At 49.6% G+C, this 20581-nt stretch overlaps 3 protein-coding genes across 9 annotated transcripts in view; 1 reads left to right on the plus strand and 2 right to left on the minus strand.

Annotated features, from left to right (window-relative positions):
* Positions 1 to 11801, minus strand: part of Vav1 (vav guanine nucleotide exchange factor 1) — a 67466-nt gene extending 55665 nt beyond the window's left edge. Inside the window, exons 1-2 of the mRNA XM_029565287.1 lie at positions 11680 to 11801; positions 9986 to 10164 (exon numbers count right to left, since the gene is read on the minus strand). The gene's annotated coding sequence lies outside the window, so the exon portion shown is untranslated. The remainder of the gene's footprint in view (positions 1 to 9985; positions 10165 to 11679) is intronic.
* Sh2d3a (SH2 domain containing 3A) lies at positions 317 to 13343 on the plus strand. 6 transcript variants are annotated; one of them, XM_017799159.2, is made up of 11 exons: positions 317 to 411; positions 1446 to 1555; positions 5590 to 5723; positions 6655 to 7004; positions 7793 to 7866; positions 9353 to 9828; positions 10460 to 10575; positions 10728 to 10902; positions 10990 to 11101; positions 11688 to 11873; positions 12826 to 13343. In XM_017799159.2, exons 3-11 carry the CDS (start codon positions 5610 to 5612, stop codon positions 12984 to 12986), a joined length of 1764 nt encoding a protein of 587 aa, XP_017654648.1. In that variant the 5' UTR covers positions 317 to 411; positions 1446 to 1555; positions 5590 to 5609; the 3' UTR covers positions 12987 to 13343. The 6 variants fall into 6 exon arrangements, with proteins under 6 accessions (XP_017654648.1, XP_017654646.1, XP_029421151.1 ...); XM_017799157.2 differs by having other exon boundaries at positions 10728 to 11101; XM_029565291.1 differs by lacking the exon at positions 12826 to 13343 and having other exon boundaries at positions 11688 to 12096.
* Positions 13344 to 15408: 2065 nt separating this feature from the next.
* Trip10 (thyroid hormone receptor interactor 10) overlaps positions 15409 to 20581 on the minus strand; it is a 16993-nt gene continuing 11820 nt past the window's right edge. For both annotated transcript variants that reach the window (XM_008836895.3, XM_008836896.3), the window contains 4 exons: positions 17452 to 17584; positions 17086 to 17231; positions 16789 to 16907; positions 15409 to 15780 (listed from right to left, as the gene is read on the minus strand). In XM_008836895.3, coding sequence (XP_008835117.1) covers positions 15632 to 15780; positions 16789 to 16907; positions 17086 to 17231; positions 17452 to 17584 — 547 coding nt within the window. In that variant the 3' untranslated portion in view covers positions 15409 to 15631. The remainder of the gene's footprint in view (positions 15781 to 16788; positions 16908 to 17085; positions 17232 to 17451; positions 17585 to 20581) is intronic.

Genomic DNA, 20581 nt, shown 5'->3' on the forward strand with positions numbered 1-20581 from the left:
AAAAAAAAAAAAAAAAGTCAATTTTCCCCCGAAGTGGGACTTGGCCAGGAGGGGGCTGGGCCAGGAGGAGGCTGGGCCTGTGGAGGACTAGAGAGACAAAAGTTGGAAAGGGGAGAGGCTACCAGCAAAGAAACGTTGCTAGTGGGGCAAGGGCGGAGTGAGTGACTGGGACGTCCGGCTAGGAGGCGGGCCGTGTGGGAGGGCGTGGCCAGGTCCTGGGCTGGGCTCCAGCTAGGTGCAGTCAGGCGAGGCTGGACCTGTCTAGGGCGCAGGCAGCGCGGCTCTGCCCCAGAGTGTTTAGATCTCTCAGGCCCGGCCCAGGGGAGTGGGGGTACCGTGGAATGATCCAGGGATCCCTACTGATCAGGGTGTGACCATCAACTCCAAGGGAGAAGCTGAGGATCCATCCAGGTGCGTCTGCAGGGGAGTGGAAGGGTGAGCGGCCGCCGAGTCACTCGTGTCCGCGTACCTGGGCGTGCCTGGGTGGCCCCGGGCGCGCCTGTCCAAGCGGGTTTCCTGCCCTACCTGCTTCCACTTTCTATTGGGTCATCGCAAATCCAGATCTGCCCCTCGCTGGCCACAAGCCCTCCTAGACTCGCCGCTTTGGTTTAAAACGGGGTGCACTCCTTGGAAGAACCTCGCATCAACTGCGTAGTCTATGAAAACATCAAAAGCAATCTATCTTACCCTTTCGTTCTTTCCACTTGCTGAACCCTGCTACTACCACCCGGGGACCCCAGAGTTTTGCCAGACTAGATCAGTCCAAACCTGGGTCTCAGCTCACAGGTCACCATCTCCTGGAAGGGCCTTTCCTACTTAAAGATCCCCAGGCCAGGGCTGCAAGATGGTTCAGCGGGTGGAGGAGCTTGCTGAGAAATTCTGATGACTTCGATAGGGAGAGAAGTGAGGACACAACGTTATCCTGTTACCTGCGAGCGGTTTGTGGTATGAACGCGCGCGCGCGCGCACACACACACACACACACACACACACACACGCACTAAAAAAGAATTAGATTTGATTTGATAAAAGAACCCTGCCACCTTCTCAAACTTTCCTATTATTGCACCCTTAACTCTTCAAAATAATTTTCCTCATTCCCCCATGGGCTTTGCGGGGCGATGGGGGTTTTAGGAGTCTTCAATCATCTACATTGGCTCAAAGGTGAGACCCTGAACCCCGGTCCATGTCTGTGTGCTCTGTCTGCACCCCTGAACACATCTGTACACAAAGATACAGAAAAGGTAAATGTTTATCCAGACCCTTGCTTGATTTTTTTTTTCTCCTCTGCTCAAATAAGTTAGCCACCCCCCCTCAAAAAAAAAAAAAAAAAAAAAAAACTGAGGCAGGAATGTGACTTCTTTGACCTGGGGCTGACCGGTGCCTTCCTTGAGCTGCCCAAACTTGAACGAGAGCTTGACACTACCCTGCCTCCATTCCCACAGATGGTTATATCAGAGACAAGAATTTGAGAGTTCTGAAGTTTACAGACCAAGTTGTAGGGCCTGGCCCAACTGGCAAACCGGAAGCCTTCACAGAACACACCTTGATTCAGGTATGCAGCACCTGGAGACAGCCCTCCACTGCAGAGATCTGGGAACCGCCTGGCCCCAAGTGGCTGACTCAGGAGGCAAGAATCCCTACTGCCTGCCTTCCAGGCCTGGCCACTGTCACCTCTAGGTTCTTAAGACCTTAGCAAGTGGAGTGGAGAGAGACAAACAGAGAGACACAGGAAACCAACAGACAGAGACATAGCCAAAGACTGTAGACTCCCTTCTCTCCCACCCAAAGCAGTTTCTATGCCAGATATTTGAGATTTGTGGAATAATCAAAGAACTGTGGAAATGTCTGACAGCTAAAATCTGATCATCATAATATAATACAAAATCTACAAGTAGAAATTCAAAATGCATTATTGTTTTGGTTTGGTTTGGTTTGGATTTTTGCTTTTGATTTTGAGACAGGGTCTCCCTGTAACCCAAGCTGAGCTGGAACTCAAACTGTAGAACACACTGGCCTCAATCTCACCAAGATCTACTTTGCCTCTGCCTCTTGAATGCTGGGATTAAAGGCATGCAACACCATGTCCCATTTATATGGTGCTGGGGATTAAACCAGGACCTCCTGCGTGCTAGAACAACACTCTACCCACTGAGCTATATCTCTTCAAGGTGGTTTAAAGATCACACCTAGAGGCACTCAGAAGTTGGAGGTAGGAGGATCAGGAGTTCAAGGCCAGTCTGGACTACAGGAGATGAGGCCTCAAAAAATAAACAAAAATTGTGTTCTGTTAGAGAGTTAATACACACACATGCCTGTGAGAAATCACTAACTTTAATTTTCATTTTATTTTATGTTTTATTTTTAAAAAGACAGGGTCTCATTCTATAGCCCTGGCTAGTCTACAACTCACTCTGTAGCCCAGGCTAGCCTTGATTCATGATCCTCCTATCTCAGCCTTCTGTGTGCAGGAATTATAGGCATGTGCCACCACACCTGGTTTAATAACTGTAACTAAAGTAAGCAAGATACTTGTAGCCACTTATATATATTTTCATATTTATACATATATATTTATGTATATGTGTGTTTATCTGTGTGAGTGTATGCCACATAAGTGCAGTGCCCACAGAGGCCAGAAGAGGGTGCCAGAGAGCCTGGAACTGGAGTTAGAGATGGTTGTTAGCTGCCATGTGGGTGCTGGGAACTGACCTTGTGTCCTCTGCAAAAGCAATCAATGAGTGCTCTTAACTTCTGAGCTCTCTCCAGCCCTCTGCTTCAGTTCCTGATTGAGTTCCTATTCTGACTTGCCTCAATGATGGACTGTGGCTTGGACATGTAGGTCAAATAAATCTTTTCCTCTCCCAAGTTGCTGTTGGTCAGCATGTTTATTAGAGCAACAGAAAGGAGAGTAGGACACATGTATATACTTTTGATTTTGTATGCTACATATTTATTTACAAGTACACTTTATTTGTGTATAAATAGATATAAGCTGGGGTTGAGAGTACGGCTCAGTGGCAGAACTCATGCTTGTCCTGAAAGGGGCCTTGGCTCAATTCTCAGTATGAAATATGTAATTTATTATTAATATTAAAATATATTATTAATATTAACATACTTAACATTATACATAATGTATGCACATATATATGTGGACGAAAACATGGCCATAAATTGCTTGTCAATTTAGAATATCTGGAGTCTGGAGAGATGGCTCAGTGATTAAGAGCACTGGCTGCTATTGCAGAGGACCCAGGTTCAGTTGCCAGCACCCACATGGCGGCTAACAACTGTCTGTAACTCCAGTTCCAGGGGATATGATGCCCTTTTCTGGCTCCCATAGGCACTGTACATACTGTGCACTTACATACATATAAGCAAAACACACACACACACACACACACACACACACACAAAAGGAAAAGAAAAAGAAAGTCTCTGAGGAATTTTTGGGTCCTGTGAGGTGCTTACAAGTGAAGGAGGTGTAGGAAGAGGGGATAGTCAGGTTGTTGAGAATCCAGCACATGACCTCCATGGGCATTGCACCACATGGGTACACTTACATACATGCAGGCAACACACTCATACAAATAAAATAAAAATAATAAATAAAAAGCCGGGTGTAGGGGCTGGAGAGATGGCTCAGCGGTTAAGAGCACTGACTGCTCTTGCAAAGGACCCAGCTTTGATTCCCAGCACCCACATGGAAGCTACGAACTGTCCTTAACTCCAGTTCCAGAGGATCCGACAACCTCTTCTGTCCTCTGCAGGCACTGCACGACACATACATGCAGGCAATACACTCATACACATAAAATAAAAATAATAAATAATTTTTTTTTTTAAAAAAGCCAGGTGCAGTGGTGCCTGCCTTTAGTCCCAGCACTCAGAAGCAGAGGCAGATCCCTGTGAGTTCAAGGTCAGCCTGGTCTACATAGTGAGTTCCAGGCCAGCTGAGGCTACAGGGAGACCCTGTCTCAAAACAACCAAAATAAGTAAATAAATAAAATATTTAAAAATATATGTGATATACTATGTCATGTGTGTTTATGCTCTAGATATAATTAAGTGTATGTATACATGTATGTGTGTGTGTATGACACAAAGTAAAAAGGGAACTATTCAGAAACAGGAAGGAGCCAGGGGTGGTGGTACACGTCTTCAGTCTCAGTGCTCAAGAGGCAGAGGTATGCGAATCTCTGCGAGTCTGGGGCAGCCTTTTCAATATAGCAAGTTGGGGCTGGGGCTAGGGTTTCATAGAGAGAACCTGTCTCAAAACAAAAAGGAGGAGAGAAGCCAGTATGGTGGGAGAAGGGGACAAGAGAGGTCAATGGGGGCTGAGGAAATGGCTCCGTGGGCAAGAAAGTTTGCTGCACAGGCATTGGGGCCTAAGTTCAAATCCCAGATCCCACGTAAAATGCCAAGCATAGACTTGTATAAACCTGTAACACCAGCTTTGTGGGGCAGAGACGGGAAGATTCCAGGAGCTCACTGGCCAGTCAGCCTAGCAGAAATGGCCACCTTCAGGATCAGTGAGAGACTCTGCTTCAGGAGAATAGGGCATGGGGTGATAAAGGAAGACACCCAGCATCATCCTAGGCCTCCACATGCACAAGGGCACACATATATGTGCACACTCAACGTGTACACAAAAATGAATCAAAAGAGAGGGGATGGGGTGCGTGTGAGCAGAGTATAGTCTATACAGATACGAAAATGTGATGAGACCCATCGTTCTGTATGATGGCTTGTTCTAGTCTGATTTCTGTTGCTGTGATAAAACACTGACCAAAAGCAGCTTGGGAAGGAAAGAGTGTCTTTCAGCTCGTAGGTTGCAGGGTATCACTGAAGGAGTCAGGGCAGGGACAGAGGCAGGAACATGAAGCAGAAACCATGAAGGAATGCTGTTCGCTGGCTCATTCACAGCTTAGCCAGCTTTCTTATACAGTCCAAGACACCCTGCACAGGGAATGCTGGCCCCCCCCAGTGGACTGGACATCAATCACTGCATTCGTTACTTTTCTGCTGCTGTGATAAAACACCATAAGCAAGGCAACATGTAGAAGGAAGAGTTAATTAAATTAGGTTTGCCATTCCAGAGGCTAAGAGTCCATCATGGCAGAAGGCACAACAGGAGGTAGTTGGAGCAGAACGCCGAGGGCTCACATCTTAGGCAGGCACAGGAAGAAGAGAGACAGACTGGAAATTGGGACGTGGCTATCTGCTCTCAAAGCTCACCCCCAGTGACCTGCTTCTTGCAGCATGGCCACACCTCCTGAAGGTTCCAGGACCTCCCCCAACAGCACCACCAAATGGGAACCAACTGTCCAAATACTTGGAGCCTATGGGGGATATTCTCATTCGGACTACCACAATCATCAATCAAGACAGTCCCCCACAGACATACCCACAGGCCAATCTGATGTGGGAAATCCCTCAACTGAGACTCCCTTCTCAGGTGACTCTAAGCTCTGTTAAGTAGACAATTAAACTACTAGGACAGTGCTAAAATAAATAAATAAGATGAGATTGAAAGGTTGGGAACCAGCCCCTTGGTACAAAGAGTTCATTGCTCCCATTTTGCAGATGCAGAAGCCCAAGGCTGGATGAACACACAGAGATCAGTTCTAAAACCCTCTCCCAAGAGTTCCATGCAGGTGCCACAGGATGAAGAGGACCTCACCAACCAGCCCTGGTACCATGGTCCCCTGTCCCATCAGGTATCAACCCTACCGGCCTTAGCACCATCTGGTGGAGAGAATCTCCCACAGTGGGGTGGGAAAACCTGAGTGTTGGATGAGGGACATCCAGTCAAAGTCTGTTGGCAGGGGTGTCTAGGAGACTTGGAGACGCTCTTAAAGCATCATTGACTAGGAGCTGTCAATCTCTGCACTTAAAGCACCCTTTCTTGGGATACTGTAGAGGATGGTGATGGAGTCTAAAGAGAGTTCTTATCCTCAAATTACCCCTGTTGCTCCTGCCTGTCTCCCCCTCTGGGTAGCATCTCTCTTCTGGCATTTCTCTCTCAAGTTGAGACTCCCCATCCCCATCTCAAATTCTGTGTCACACTCCAAAGCCCTGGGACCCTGGACAGCTAATGAAATTATGGCAAGACAGAAAGTTAAGTGCTTGAAATCACACACCCTGGAAACAGATATCCTGTGTCCAGATCCTAGCCCTATGGCTTACATTCTATGGAATCTTGAACAAGATATTTGATTTTCCTGGGTCTCAGTTTTCCAATCTATACAGTGAGAATCAAAACCAAATACCTATTGAGCCAGATGTGGTAGCAAACACCGGTTATCCCAACACTGGAGAGGCTGAGGCAGGACGATTTCCAATTCAAGGCCAGCCTGGGTTACATAGAGAGATCCTGTCTCAAAAAAAAAAGAAAAAAAGCAGTAATGCTGGGAGCACAACTCAGCAGTAGAACACTAGCCTAGACTCCCCCAGTGAGGGGTTGAGGGTATGGCTCAGAGGTACAGTGACAGCCCAGAATCCCCAGTAAGGGGCTGGGGTTGTGGTTAGCATGTTTGGCGTCCTGGTTCTATCCCCAGTACTGTGGTGCTTTTGTTGAGTGTTGGGAGAGGAGGGGAGAGGGGCTGGACAAGTCTCTAAATACTGCCTTCTGTTCCCTTCCATCCTCAGGAAGCTGAAGGCCTTCTACTACGAGATGGAGACTTCCTAGTTCGTGCTTCAGGATCCCGTGGGGGCCACCCCATCATCTCCTGCCGCTGGGGAGGCAAGCCCCTACATTTCGAGGTGTTCCGTGTGGTACTACGCCCCCGGCCAGGCCGCCCCAAGGCCCTCTTTCAGCTGGAAGATGAAAGGTTTCCCAGCATGTCAGCACTGGTCCACAATTACGTGACTGGCCGCCGCCTACTGTCCCAAGCCACAGGAGCTGTGGCCTCCAGGCCTGTGACTCGCCAGGGGCCCCTGAGGCGCAGCTTTAGCGAGGATGCACTCACTGACAGCCTAGCCCAGAGCAGGCCTCTCAGGTACAAACCATCCGTTGCTTTTCCTTTTCTTTATTTTCAGCCCCTGTCTCATTTAGCTCCAGGCTGGCCTCAAACTCACTATGTAGCTGAGGATGATCCTGAACTCTGCCTCCAGCCAATAAGACCTGGGATGACAGAAACACAGAACCATTGACAGTCCCATCTCAGAATTAAAGTAAATTAATAAAGGGGGCTAGAGGGATGGTTCAGTTGGTAAAAGCACTGGCTGCTCTTCCAGGAGACCAGGGTTCAGTTCCCAGCACCCACAAAGCAGCTAAGCAGCTAGCAACCATCTCTAACTCCAGTTCCAGGGGAGCCGCTGTCCTCTTCTGGCCTCCATAGGCATTGCACACACATGGTGCACTTACATACATGCAAGTAAACCACTCCTACACATAAAATTAAAACAAATAATAAGGGGCTGGAAAGATGGCTCAGCAGTTAAGAGTACTGACTGCTCTTGCAGAGGACCTGGGTGCAGTTCCCAGCATCCACATGGCAGCTAACAACTGTCCAAAACTCCAGTTCCAGGGGAGCCAACACCCTCTTCTGACCGCCGCAGGCACTGTACAACATGGGTGCACTTACAAACATGCAGGCAATACACTCATACATATAAAATAATAAAATATAATAAATATTTTTAAAGTAATAATAAAATACAAATAAAGATGGTATTACTAAACGTCACTGGGAGCTTGATGAGCTTGTTTGGTTGACCAGAACTTCAAATGGGGTTTTCTCTGCTGAAATTGGGTCTATAGCTCTCACTCATTTCTGTCCTCCAGAATGAGGAAGTGGAGTACCAGTCACCCTGCAGACTTGGAGCACTCAGGAAGGGACGCAGATCACCCTGGAGCAGGTGAGGGTCCCCCAGGGCAGCACAGGGCAGACTGGCCCTCCACTCACTCCCCAATTGAAGTTCAGGCTGTCAGCTCCCCCTTCTCAGAGCCCTGACTTCATGCTCTGGCAAATGATGCCAGCTTTTGGCACTGACACGGGGCCACACACCTTGTGAGTGTGTATCAAAGTGTATGTATGCATCAGGGCTACAGGTGTGTGCCTGTCATGGAGGCTACTTGGGAGGCTGAGACAGGTGCATCTCGAGTTCAAGACCAGCCCACCCTATCCATTGAGACTCTGTCTCAGAATGGGTGGGGAGGGCTGAGGAGATGGCTCAGTGGTAAATCACTTGCATGAAGATCAGGGTTCAGCTCCCCAGAACCCATGTAAAGCCAAACATGCGAGCTCATATCTGTAACCCCAGCACACCTAAGGCAAAGGTAGGAGATAGAGACACGAGAACCCCGGAGGCTCATCACCAGCTAGCTTGGCATACAAAGCAGTGAACATCAGGAGGCCCCCAACAAGGCAGAAGGGGCCACGGTTGAGGCTGCCCTCTGACTTCCACACATGCGGACATCCACACATGCACCATGGCACATGTGCATCCACACTTTACCCACATGAACAGAGAGAGAGAGAGAGAGAAAGAGAGAGAGAAAGAGAGGAACTTGGGTAGCTAGCTCAGTCAGTAAAGTGATTCCCATACAAACAGAAAGCCATGAGTTTGCGCCCCAGAACCCACATTAAAGAAAGAGAAAAGAAAAAAGAAGAAAAAAGAGGCAAGACACGGTGATGTGGGCTTCTAACCTAGTCCTGGGAAGGTACAAGGAGGATTGCTAGGGCTCACTGCTCAGTCAGCCTAGTTGAATCAGTGAGCCCCAGGCCAGTGAGAGACCCTGCCTCAAAAAAAGGAGGGATGGAGAGATGGTTCAGCAGTTAAGAGCACTTTCAGAGGACCCAGATTTGGTTCCCAGCACCCACAGGGCAGCTAACAACCATCTATAAATCCAGTTCCAGGGGATCTGATTCCCTCTTCAGGCCTCTGTGAGCACTGCACACATGTGCACTTATATACATACGGGGAAAATGCTCATACACATAAAGTAAAAATAAATAGGTCCAAAAATTTAAGAAGAAAAGGTAAACAGTGTCTAGGGACTGACACCCAAGGTTCTCTCCTGGCCTCCACATTCACACATGTGTGTGCACATACCAGCGCATAAACATGTACACACACACACTCAAACTCAGACTATTGTATCAGAATTCAGAACATGAACAAAGTCCTGAAGGTTAGTTTTCAAGCCCTTGGTAAGTGTGTCATTTATCCTGGTTAGATTGTCAAGGCTCAAAGTTTTGGCCAAGATGAGGGGTGTGTTCCCTGTTATTTCTGTGAACCAGCACCTGAAGGAAAGCCAGATACTTCCCTTCTCCAAGCCATTAAGCTATTTTTTCTGTGCACTCCCATCCCCACCTCATCTGACCCCCTTCACACCCCCCAGGAACTTCCAATATGCCTAGGCCCGCCCTGCATCGCACAGGCAGTGACCCCACATTGGTGAAGGCTCTGGCTCGTTTGGGGACCACTGCTGACAATCTCAGAGCTTCTGATGGACAACTTCATGCAAAGGCACCCACCAAGCCACTCCGGACACCTTTCTTGACCTCTGAGCGCCCCCCAACGTACTGTGAACTCCTTCCCCGAGTGCCCAGTACCCAAAAAATAGCCCCCAAACCAAGCTGCACAGAGCCAAACACCCCGTGGTGGGAAGCCGAGGAGGAGGAAGAGGAAGAGAGAAATAGATGTTTTGTGAGACCGAGAGCTGAGGTCTCTTTCAGCCCCCCTGACCACCCCTCCCGCCTACTGGGTCCCCAAAATCGGCCCCTGGACCCCACAGTTTTGAGTACTCTCCGGGGCTTGTTTGTGGAGCACCATCCTGAGAGCACTGCCCTGCATCTGCTGTTGGTGGATTGCCAGGTAGGTCACCTGCCAGGGTCCTCCACCACAAGGGACTATTGTGACTTCCTGACGGAGACATAAACAAATGTCTAGTCACCCAGGACACCAAAGAGAGAAGAAACTGTTCCACCCAAGTCCAGCTTAGTGAATTGATGAGTTTATTGGAGTTACTTACAGGAGTATGGGAGAGGAGTTACTTAGAGGGGCAGGGATGAGACAGCGTTAGCACCTCAGAAGCGCAGGCCAGCCTGGGCAATGGCTCAGGAAAGCTGCATCCCTGAAGTTCCTGGCACAGCTTTGCAGGCAGCTCCACAGACGTCTCCTCTCACCAGCAACGGCTGTTGCTTATGAAACCTTGGGGAGGGAACCTTGTGAATCTTGTAACTTTGGGGGAGCTTCTTGAACTTTATGTTTCTCCACTTTCTGACCCTTATAATTTTCCTCCATTTCCTGGGCCTTGTGAGTTTCCCACACTTCCTGACCCTTGTGAGTTTTCTTCTCCACTCTTAGGATTCCCCACACACACACACCCTCCTTGAGACAAGGTTTCAGTGAGGAGAAAAAGGCTTCCCTACAGGGGCTGAAGCCAGAGCAGGGCCCGTGACATCTACATGGTCTGTTCCCCTCACTTCTCTGTTCCTCTGCCCAGGCTATAGGCCTCCTGGGAGTGACCAAGGGTCAGAGAAATGCCATGGGGGTGACCTCTGGCCTGGAGCTACTCACACTTCCCCACGGCCAGCGCTTGAGGTTGGAACTGCTGGAGAGGTGAGGTGTGGGGGGATCTATATTCCCTCCCCTCTCCAAATAGTTCCCCATGGTGGAGAGGGTTGGGAGCAATGACACTTCCTGTTTCCTCCCTCCCCCTCCCATCACAAACTCTCCTACTGCCCCTAGACCCTTGCATTCCACCTCTGCAGGATCGAGACTCTGTCACTGGCCTCTGCACTGGTGGTGCTGGGTTGCTCCGGGCCCCTGGAGGAGCGCGCGGCTGCACTGAGAGGCCTGGTGGAGGTGGCACTGGCACTGAGGCCAGGGGCGGCTGGGGACCTGCTGGGACTGGCTGGAGTCATGGGCGCCTTGCTCATGCCCCAGGTGTGGGGGGGGGCAGGGATGGGGAGGAAGTCCGGGTGCAGGTGGCTGGGAAAAGGGGGAGAATTAGGCTCCTGTCTCATCCTCCAGATATCCAGGTTGGAAAATACGTGGCGCCACCTTCGAAGGAGCCACACGGAGGCAGCACTGGCCTTTGAGCAAGAGTTAAAACCGCTGATGCGGACTCTGGATGAAGGCACAGGTAAGTGAGAGTCTAGATTTAAGCCCTACCTAGAGTCCCAAGCCATTTTAATGTTTACGCCACTCCTACGGTGGGCCTCCATCTTAAGCGCTTCTCTGCCCCAGGCTCCTCCCCTATCCTAGTCTCCTCCAAGCCCCAGGTTCTGCCCCATCCTAGGCTCTGCCTTCCCTAGACTATTTTCCAACTTTAAGCTTCTCCCCTGCGGTGGGCCTGTCCTTGGCTCCACCCCTTGCCCTAGATCTCGCCCTCCTAGTCCCTAGGCCTGAGCCTGTGCTTGACTGTATCCTTACCCTGGGCCCTGCCCCTTCCTGTGACAGCATCCTAGGCCCCACATGGCAGGGGCTCCTGCCCTTGAAGCTAGGCTCTAACCTTTCTGTCGGCCTCCCTCTGCCTCAGCCCCGTGAAACATTTGTGTCCTGGGCCCGGCCCTCCATTCCAGACACCACCCTCCTCTTCCCCTGCGCTCCACGTTGCCCTGGACCCTCTCTGGCTGTGCACAAGCCCCGCCCTTGCTCTTTCCTAGGCTCCACCCTCCGCCCCCTCCCACTGCCTCAAACCCAGATCCGACCCTTCCCCACCTCTGCAGGACCCTCGGACCCCAAAGAGGTTGCCGTGCCACACGTGGTGCCCGCCGTGCGCCTGCTGGAGGGCGAGGAGCTCGAGGGGCCGCTGGACGAGGGCTGCGACCGCCTGCTACGCATTCTGCAAGGGGTTCGGCAGGTGGCCCGCGACGCGCCCCAGTTCCGCAGAACTGCTGTCCAGAGCCTGCGAGGTGAGCGACCCCCTCCTGCCCCCCAGCCCCAAACCAAGCTTCTCAAGTCCCGCCCAACTGGGACGCCACACCCCCGGGGGGGTGGGGCTGTCCCCAAGCATGCACACCCATCCCCCATTACCAACACTAATCAGAGCTCCAAATATTGCTCTCCACTCCCAAAGGGACCACCATACCCCGGGGAGCTACCTCCATGAGGTCTCGCCCCCAACATCCTACCTGGGAAAACTGGGCTTGGTTCTCTCCAAAATGACCCTAGGCCCCACCTTGACCTAGTCCCTACTTCTGCTTGGCCTCACCTCGAAAGGACTCCTGCCCCTTGGGCAAGGCTCCACTTTGGTAATCTCCTCAAGTCTTCTCTAAGTCCCTGAGCCCTGTGTCCTAGGCCTCGCCCTCCCGCCAGGCTCCTTCTGCACGTTTCCTCGGTCCCTCCCTCTCCTACGTGCCCAGATCCTGACTCCTCCCCCTGTTCTAGGCCTGCCCACATCCTGCCCAGATCCCGATTCCTCCCCTGCCTAGGCCCACCCATATCCTGGTCTCGGACTTACACTTCTTTCCTACCCAGGGCCAACCCAGACCCTAAGATTCCTTATCCTGGGTCATTTCTAAAACCCTTGGACGCTCCACCCTCCAAAGTGGCCTGTTACAGCCCAAAGGTTACCAAGCTGACCAGCCCTGTCCTTCAATCCTGCCTCCGGGCATAGCCCCTATGGTGGGGATCCCTGAATCTTGTCCCTAGACAGGCCGCCCCATGCCTCCTGGCTGAGCCCAGCTCCACGAGGCCCCTGTGGTACCCCACTCTCGTTCTTGCATAGATCCCAGGGGCCCCCTTTCCCCTGTAACCCCTGCCCAGTCCCATCTGGCTTCTGCTAGGTCAAAGTCCCTAGGATTGGAAGACCGGTATAGGGAGAGGCCTGGGCCCCACCCCCACCATACCTGACTTTGCCTACAGGATTCCAGCCTAACTTAGAACTGAGAGAAGCTCTGACCACCAGCTTCCTACGAAGGCTGCTCTGGGGGAGTCGTGGCGCTCAGGCCCCCAGAGCCGAACGCCTGGAGAAGTTCCATCGTGTCCTTTGCGTGCTGTCTGAACGTCTAGAGCCTCATGGCTGAGAACCGAGCCCCACTCCATCTGTACTCTGGAGGGGACCTCCACACTTTGGGGGAACTCCCCAAAAGACCAAGAAAATTGCCCCAAGCTCTTCAAGAGGCTCATGGTTAATCTTGCGCAGGGGGCCCACACCTGTAACCGCAGCACTTGGGAACTGAAGATGTAAAGATCAAGAATTCAAGGCTGGGCCTGGAGAGATGCTGAGCGGTTAGCGCACTGGCCAGTCTTATGGAGGACTGGGCCTTCGTTCCCAGCACTCACATGATGGCTAACAACCATTCATAACTTCAGTTCCAGGGATCCAACGCCCTCTTCTGGTCTCCGCAGGCACTGCATGACACGGGTACATTTACATAAAAGCAGGCAAAACTCATACGCATAAATAAAATTTTAATTAAAAATAAAAAAAAAGAATTCAAGCCCAAGCCTGGCCAGTGGTGCATACCTTTAATCCCAGCACTATGGAGGCAGAGGCAGGTGAATCCGTGAAATTTAGGCCAGCCAGGGATACACAGTGAGACCCTGTCTCAAAAACCACCAACAACAAAAAGAATTCAAGACCAGCCTCAGTTACATAGTGAGTTTGAGGATAACCTGGGCTAGCTACATGAGACCCTGTCTCAAAAAAAATTCATGGTGGATTGGAATGCCCCTCCATAAAAGATGGAGTCAAAGTTTGCAGGAATTTCCCCATTAAAAATTGACTCCACTCCAAGGAATGGACCAAGCGGGGTGCAGTAGCATCCTCCTTTTTACCAAGAGACCCACCCAGGTATCTGGAGACAACCCCTCATAGTCTCCCCTGCAGCTAGGACACCCAAAAAGCAGCCACATGGTGAACAGGTGGCTTTTCAAAGTCAAAACATTTTGCAAATCTGGTATCAAAGTTCAGATTTGACTCTACCTATTAAATACCGTGTGACTTCCAGCTAATTATTTGACCTCTCTATGCATGTCTTTAATATGTGGCAGACTACTTTCTAGGGTAATGCGGCCAGAATGAAAGTTCAATACATGAATGAGACTGTAGGTGGAGAATGCTTGGCAGACAGTAGGTACTCAATAAATGCTGCTTGCTCTGAGCAGGCTGAATCACATACAGGAGGAATGAAGTTTGGCACCTCTCTTCCTCTACTGGAGTCACAAGTACTCAGTGATGACTTACACAGAAGGGACAAGGATTGCCTGGGGTGTACCCAAGTTCACCTTCCCTTCCTCATTCCCTATGTGACCCATAGGTGGCTTAGGGCTGGTCATGGTGGCACATGCCTTTAATCTCAGCATTTAAGAGGTAGAGGCAGGTGGATCTCTGAGATCCAGGCTAGCCTGATCTACATATCAAGGGCTATAGGGAGACCTTGTCTCAAAAAAAAAAAACAAAAAGTAGCTTTAAGGAATTAGGGGGGATGAGCTGGGCATGGTGACACACACCTTTAATCCCAGCACTTGGGAGGCAGAGGCAGACGGATCTCTGTGAGTTCAAGTCCAGCCTGGTCTACATAGTGAGTTTCAGGACAGCTGGGACTACAGGGAGACCCTGTCTCAAAAAGACCCCCGCCCAAAAAAAATTAGGGGGGGTAAGGGGAGCTGGAGAGATGGCTCAGCACTTAAGAGCACTGGCTGCTCTTGCAGGGAACCCAAGTTGGGTTCCCAGCACTCACATGGCAACTAACAAACTGTAACTCCAGTTCCGGAGCATCCTCTTCTGACCACCATAGGCATTGCATGACATGGGTGCTCTTAGACCCATGCAGGCAATACACTCATACACATAAAATAAAAATAATAAATAACATGGAAAAGAGACGGCTCAGTGGCTAAGAGTATATACTGCTCTTTCAGAGAACCTGAGCTCAGTTCCCACCCATGTCAGGTGGCTAACCTGTGATTCCAGCCCCAGAAGATCCAGCACCTCTGACCTCTATCGGCTCTAGTACTGATACACACACATATACACATGGACTACACATCTGGCTCAGTACACTAGATGCTCTTGCAGAGGACCCAGGTCCAGATCCCAGCACCCACACAGCAGCTAACAGCTAATAACTATAACTCCAGTTCCAGGAGAATCCTATGACCTCTTCTGACTTCCACAGGCATTGCATGACACAGGTGCACTTACATACATGAAGGCAATACACTCAAAATAAAATGTTTTTTAAAATAAAAATCTTTTTAAAAATTACGTGTGTTTGTTGGTATGTACACATCTGAGTGCACCTGCTTGTGCTGGCCAGAAGAGGGTGTCAGATCCCCTGAAGCTGGAGTTACAGGTGGTTGTAAATGTAAAAGCAACAAGCACTCCTAACCACTGAGTCCAGAAAGCAGCTTTTGAGAATCTAGTCCCAATATCAGAGGCATAGGGACCAAGAACTTTATATAATATATATTTTTTAATATAAAACAAAACTTGGCCCAAGCTGATCAACAGGAAGATCTTAATTGACAAGTATGTACAGCCACTCAAGAAGGCACGATGGGTCCCTGTGAGGTGTAAGGTGGAGTGGGGAGGAGGGACAGCAGGTTCAACAGGTTTCAGCCAAAAGCCACAAGGGCAGAAATAAAGTGCATAGGTCCTGGGGGCCCCCTGTAGCCCAGGAGCAGCAGCTGATGCCCCTGCCCCTCTTCCTGGCTCTGGTGGGGTTCAGTTGAGCGTGACTTGGAGGTAAGAGGTGGGTACATAGCCCTCGCCTCCCTGTTTCCGTCTGACTCGAGTCCATCCATCACCCTTATCTTCCTCCATCAGACTGAGGTCTTCCCCCTCCGACATGGAGATAGTACCTTCACTGGATCCTGTTGGGAAATGGGGAGGACAGGACCCAAGTTCCAATTTAGGTAAATTTAACCAGAAAGCACTGCCCCAAGCAACTGATGTATCAGAGTGAGATGCCTTAATCTTGTAGGCTTGACAGGATATAGAATCATCTGAGAGAAAACCTTTGGGCTTGTCTGTGTAGGAGAGTCTAGATGAGGTAAATTGAAGTGGGAGACCCACCCCTGCACCAACAGCACCATTCCATGGGCTGGGGGCCTGGACAGAATAAGAAAGAGAAATTGCTGGTCGTGGTGGCACACATCTTGTATCCCAGCACTCAAGAAGCAAAGGTAGGTGAATGTGAGATAAAGGCCAGCCTGGGCTACATAACAAGTTCCAGGCCAGCTGGGGCTACAGGAAGACCCTCTCTCAGAAAATGAAAAAAGAAAAGGAAAACTTCAGGGCACATTGGGTAAAGGCACGTGCCAACAAGCCTGAGGACCTGAGCTCAGTCCTGGACACCTACATGGCGGAAGGAGAAAACCAGTGCCAGCAAGTTGTTCTCTGGTCTCTGCACACATGCAAAATAAGTTTTTTAAATGGTATAAAATTAAAAATAAGGGGCTAGAGCAAGAATTCAGAAGTTAAGAGCACTGGCTGCTCTTGCAGAAGACCTGGGTTCAGTTCCCAGCACCCACAAAGTGACTAACAACCATCTGTAACTCCAGTTCCAGGGGATCCAATGCCCTCTTCTGGCCTCTGTGAACATTACATGTACTTGGTGCATTTACACACATGTAGGCAAATCACTTGTACACATAAAAATAAATAAAACAAAAAAGTTAAATAAATAAATAAAAATAAAATAATAAAACCCTTCCTTAGTTGTTTTGTTAGGGGGCAGTGCTCGGAATTGAACCTAGGACCTCATGTGCTATCAAGCTCTCTACCACTGAGCTACATACAACCTCCAACTTAAGTTGCTTTTGTCACAGCAGCAAGAAAAGAAACTACTGCCTCAATCCCACCCCAGGGCTTAGTCACACCTTCAAACTGGTAGATAGCCACACACTGGCCAATGGGGGATGCAGGTTCTTCAAAGTCCTCATCAAATTCAGTATAGATGGGGACGTCCTGGCCCTCTTCAGAAGGTGGCTCTTCTGAGCTGTTGGGGACAGAGGCACATGAGCCAAATTCTCCTGGATCCCTAGCCACATGCCGGCTGTCACTGGGGGATTCTAGGCTGTCACTCCACCCCTGAGCCACACCCCCAGCCCCTCACTGGGGATTCTAGGCAGGGGCTCTCCCCTCCACCTCACACCTGTTGCTGGTTTCCAGCTCACCTCTCCTTGTTATCCTGGGACCCACTGTTGCTGCTGCTGCTGCTGTCAGGAGGGGCGGTGGTGGGAGGATCCGGGGGATGGGCATGGCGGCTCAGGCTGTCCCCTCGATTGCTAAGGACTCGGCTTTCAGCTTCTGCCAACCAGGCCTGGGGTTGGTTGGTTGGTTGGGGATCACAGGGTGAGTTCCAGGGCAGGGCACCGAGGTCAGCCCACTCTGGATTGGGTACGTTTTCTGAGATCACTCATGCACACCCAAAGCTCTGATGGGAAGCAGATGGATTCTGTCCCCACTGTGCTTCCCTATCCCCCACCCAGCAGTGACTCACAGAGCTGGCGCCTGCCCCTCCCCAGGGCCTGTGACCTGACCTCATATTTCCTCACTTCCAGCTTGAGCCTCTCAATGTTGCTGAGTGTTTCTGTGATCCGGGGCTCTAAGCTGGCTGGGTCCCCCATCTGGGGTGTTTTCTCATATACATCCTTCATCTTCTTCAGGGCCTCCCTGTGACCAGACAGACAGACAGACAGGATAACACATATTTAACAAATAACACATACTTAAGTAAAAAAACAGGCTTGAGCTGGAGAGGTGGCTCAGAGGTTAAGAGCCCAGGCTGCTCTTCCAGAAGACTTGAGTTCAGTTCCCAGCACCTACATGGCTGCTAACAACCATATGTAAGTCCAGTTCCAGGGGATCCAACACCCTCTTCTGGCCTCTGTGGACACTGCACCCACATGGTGTGCATGCATATAGTCAAAATACCCACATACATTAAATAAACAAATAAATAGAATTATTTTTAAAACAGTAAAAAATAGGCTCAAGGAGACAGGAAAGATACTGCTGATGAACTCAAATGTGGCTGGGCATGGTGGCAACTGAGGAGGCAGGAGGATGGCAAGTTCAAGGCCAGCCTGGGCTATGGAATGAATTCAAGACCAAGCTGGACAATTTAGTGAGACACTTCAAAAAATAAAAACAGGGATCCAGGAGTGATGGTACACGCCTTTAGTCCCAGCACTCAGGAAGCAGAGGTGGGCAGATCTCTGTGAGATTGAGGCCTGCCCGGTTTACACAGTGAGTTCCAAGTCAGGGCTACAGAGAGACCCTGTCTCAAAAACAAACAACAAAAAATCAAAATAGGGGATGGGGAGATGGCTCAGTCAGTAAAATGCTTGTTGACCAAGCATGAGGACCCAAGTTCAAATACAGTACGGTACCTACATCAAAAGCTTGTATGGGGCCTGGAGAGTGGGCTCTGCAGTTAAGGGCACTGGCCACTCTTACGGAGATCCAGGGTTCAATTCCTAGCACCCACATGGCAGCTAACAACTGTCCTTAACTCCAGGTGCAGGGGATCCAATGCCTTCTTCTGACCCCCACAGGCATTACATGACACAGGTGCACTTACATACATGCAGGCTACACTCATACACATAGAAATAAATAAATAAAAATATTTTTAAATGATTAAAGAAAGAAAGAACAAAAGAAAGAAACAAACAAACAAACAAACAAATATTCAAAAGCCAGGCATGGTGGTGCACACCTGCAATCCCGGATCCAGAGACCAGAAGGTCCCTGGGGGCTTACTGGCCAACCAGCCTAACTGAACAGGTGAGCCCCAGGACAGTAAGAGACCCTGTCTGAAAAAACAAGGTGGTAGACTAGGTAGGGCGGGGGGGGGGGCTTCAGTGGGTAAGAGAGAAGAGAGTTTGCTTTGCAATCATGAGGATCTGAATTTGAATCCCTAGTACCTAGCAACAAGTTGGGTATCACACTGAAGGGGAGTAGGGAAGACAGGGCTCAGTGACTGTTCCAGCCTAGTTCCAGATTCAGTGAGAGACCCTGTCTGAAAGGAGTAAGGTAGAGAGAGATGGAGCAGGACAGCAGGCAGATGCCTCTGTGCATACACACACACACACACACACACACATACACACACACACACTTAGAACCAGCACTTAGGAGGCACAGGCACATGGATCTTATTTTGGTGGGTTTTTCTGATTTTTTTGAGACAGGATCTCCCCAGCTGACTTGAGCTTGCTATGTAGACCATGCTGGTCTCGAATTTACAGAGATAGCAGGTGGATCTCTGTGAGATAGAGGCCAGACTGGTCTATGGGGAAATCCAACACCTTCTCCTGGACTCCGTAGGCATTGCACACACATGGTGCACTCACATTCATGCAGGCAAAACACTCACACACATAAAATAAAAATAAATAAATTAGGGGCTGGAGAGATGCTCAGCATTTAAGAGCCCTGGCTGTTCTTGCAGAGGACCTGGGTTTGATTCCCAGAACCCACATAGCAGCTAATAACTGTCCATAACTCCAGTTCTAGGGGATCCAACACCCTCTCTTCCATGGGCACTGCACAACATGCATACAAACATGCAGGCAATACACACATACAAATAAACAAAAAAAGAAGAATGAAAAAAGAATGGCCAAATAGAATTTGGCCACCTGCTACTCATGGCAAGCATCCTTCCTGTTACGTAAGGAGGCTGGGGAGAGGAGTCTGTTCTTTGGAAAGAGTGAGTAAAGTTTCTCCTATCCTTTTAAAAATATCTGGCAGATTTTTAAGTTGTAAATAGCTTAAGTAGTCCCGAAATTAAATAGATAAATATCCAATTTTCCTTCTCTTGATCCAATTAGGATAGTCAATTAGACTGATAGATTTCTTGATCTTCAAATGTCTTGGTATTGTTGGGGTAACACTCAACAATTTAGATGGGTTTTCTTTTTCAGTGTACTAAGTTTTTTTGAAGCTGAGTCTGTTGGTGCAGATTGGTCAGCCCAGCTCCTTAGGAGGCTGAAGCACAAGGATTTAAAGATCCAGACCAACCTGGGAAATTTATCAAGACACAGCATCAAACTAAGTAAAAAAGAGGACTGAGGACATGTATCAATAGCCAAGTCCCTTCCCAGAATCCCCCAGTGAGGGGCTAGGGGTGTGTCTCAGGGGCAGAGTGACAGCCTAGAGTCTCTCAGTGAGGGGCTGGGGGCATGGCTCAGGGGCAGAGTGGCAGCCTAGAGTCCCCCAGTGAGGGGCTGTGGGCATGGCTCAGCATAGGCACAGAATAACTCCCTGTAAAACATACAACAGGACATGGTTCCATACCCCTGTTATCCTAGCATGCCGGAGCTTGAGACAGAACTGTCATGAGTTTGAACTGAGCTATAGAGGAAAACCCTGTCTTCAAAACTAAAATTAAGCAATTAAAATGTTGAAAAACATACGTAAGTTAGTACTATAGCCTTTTTAAATTTTTATTTGGGCAGGAGAGTTGGCTCAGCATTTAACAGCACTGGCTGCTCTTACAGAGGACCTGGGTTTGATTCCCAGCTCCTACATGGCTGCTAACAACCATTCATAACTCCAATTCCAAAAGAATTCAATATCCTCTTCTGACTTCCTCAGGCATTGCATGACACAGGTACACTCACACACATGCAGGCAATACACTCATACACATAAAAATAAAAA

This window comes from Nannospalax galili, unplaced genomic scaffold, assembly GCF_000622305.1.
Source record: "Nannospalax galili isolate Female #2095 unplaced genomic scaffold, S.galili_v1.0 scaffold77, whole genome shotgun sequence".
NCBI lineage: Eukaryota > Metazoa > Chordata > Mammalia > Rodentia > Spalacidae > Nannospalax > Nannospalax galili.

Excerpts from the sequence above, each read along its gene's own strand:
- Sh2d3a (XM_029565288.1), top strand. The coding sequence starts at position 5,610 with ATGAACACACAGAGATCAGTTCTAAAACCCTCTCCCAAGAGTTCCATG. Across the intron at positions 5,724-6,654 it reads ATGGTCCCCTGTCCCATCAG|GAAGCTGAAGGCCTTCTACT; the intron begins GTATCAACCCTA and ends TTCCATCCTCAG. Across the intron at positions 10,576-10,727 it reads AGGTTGGAACTGCTGGAGAG|GATCGAGACTCTGTCACTGG; the intron begins GTGAGGTGTGGG and ends CCACCTCTGCAG.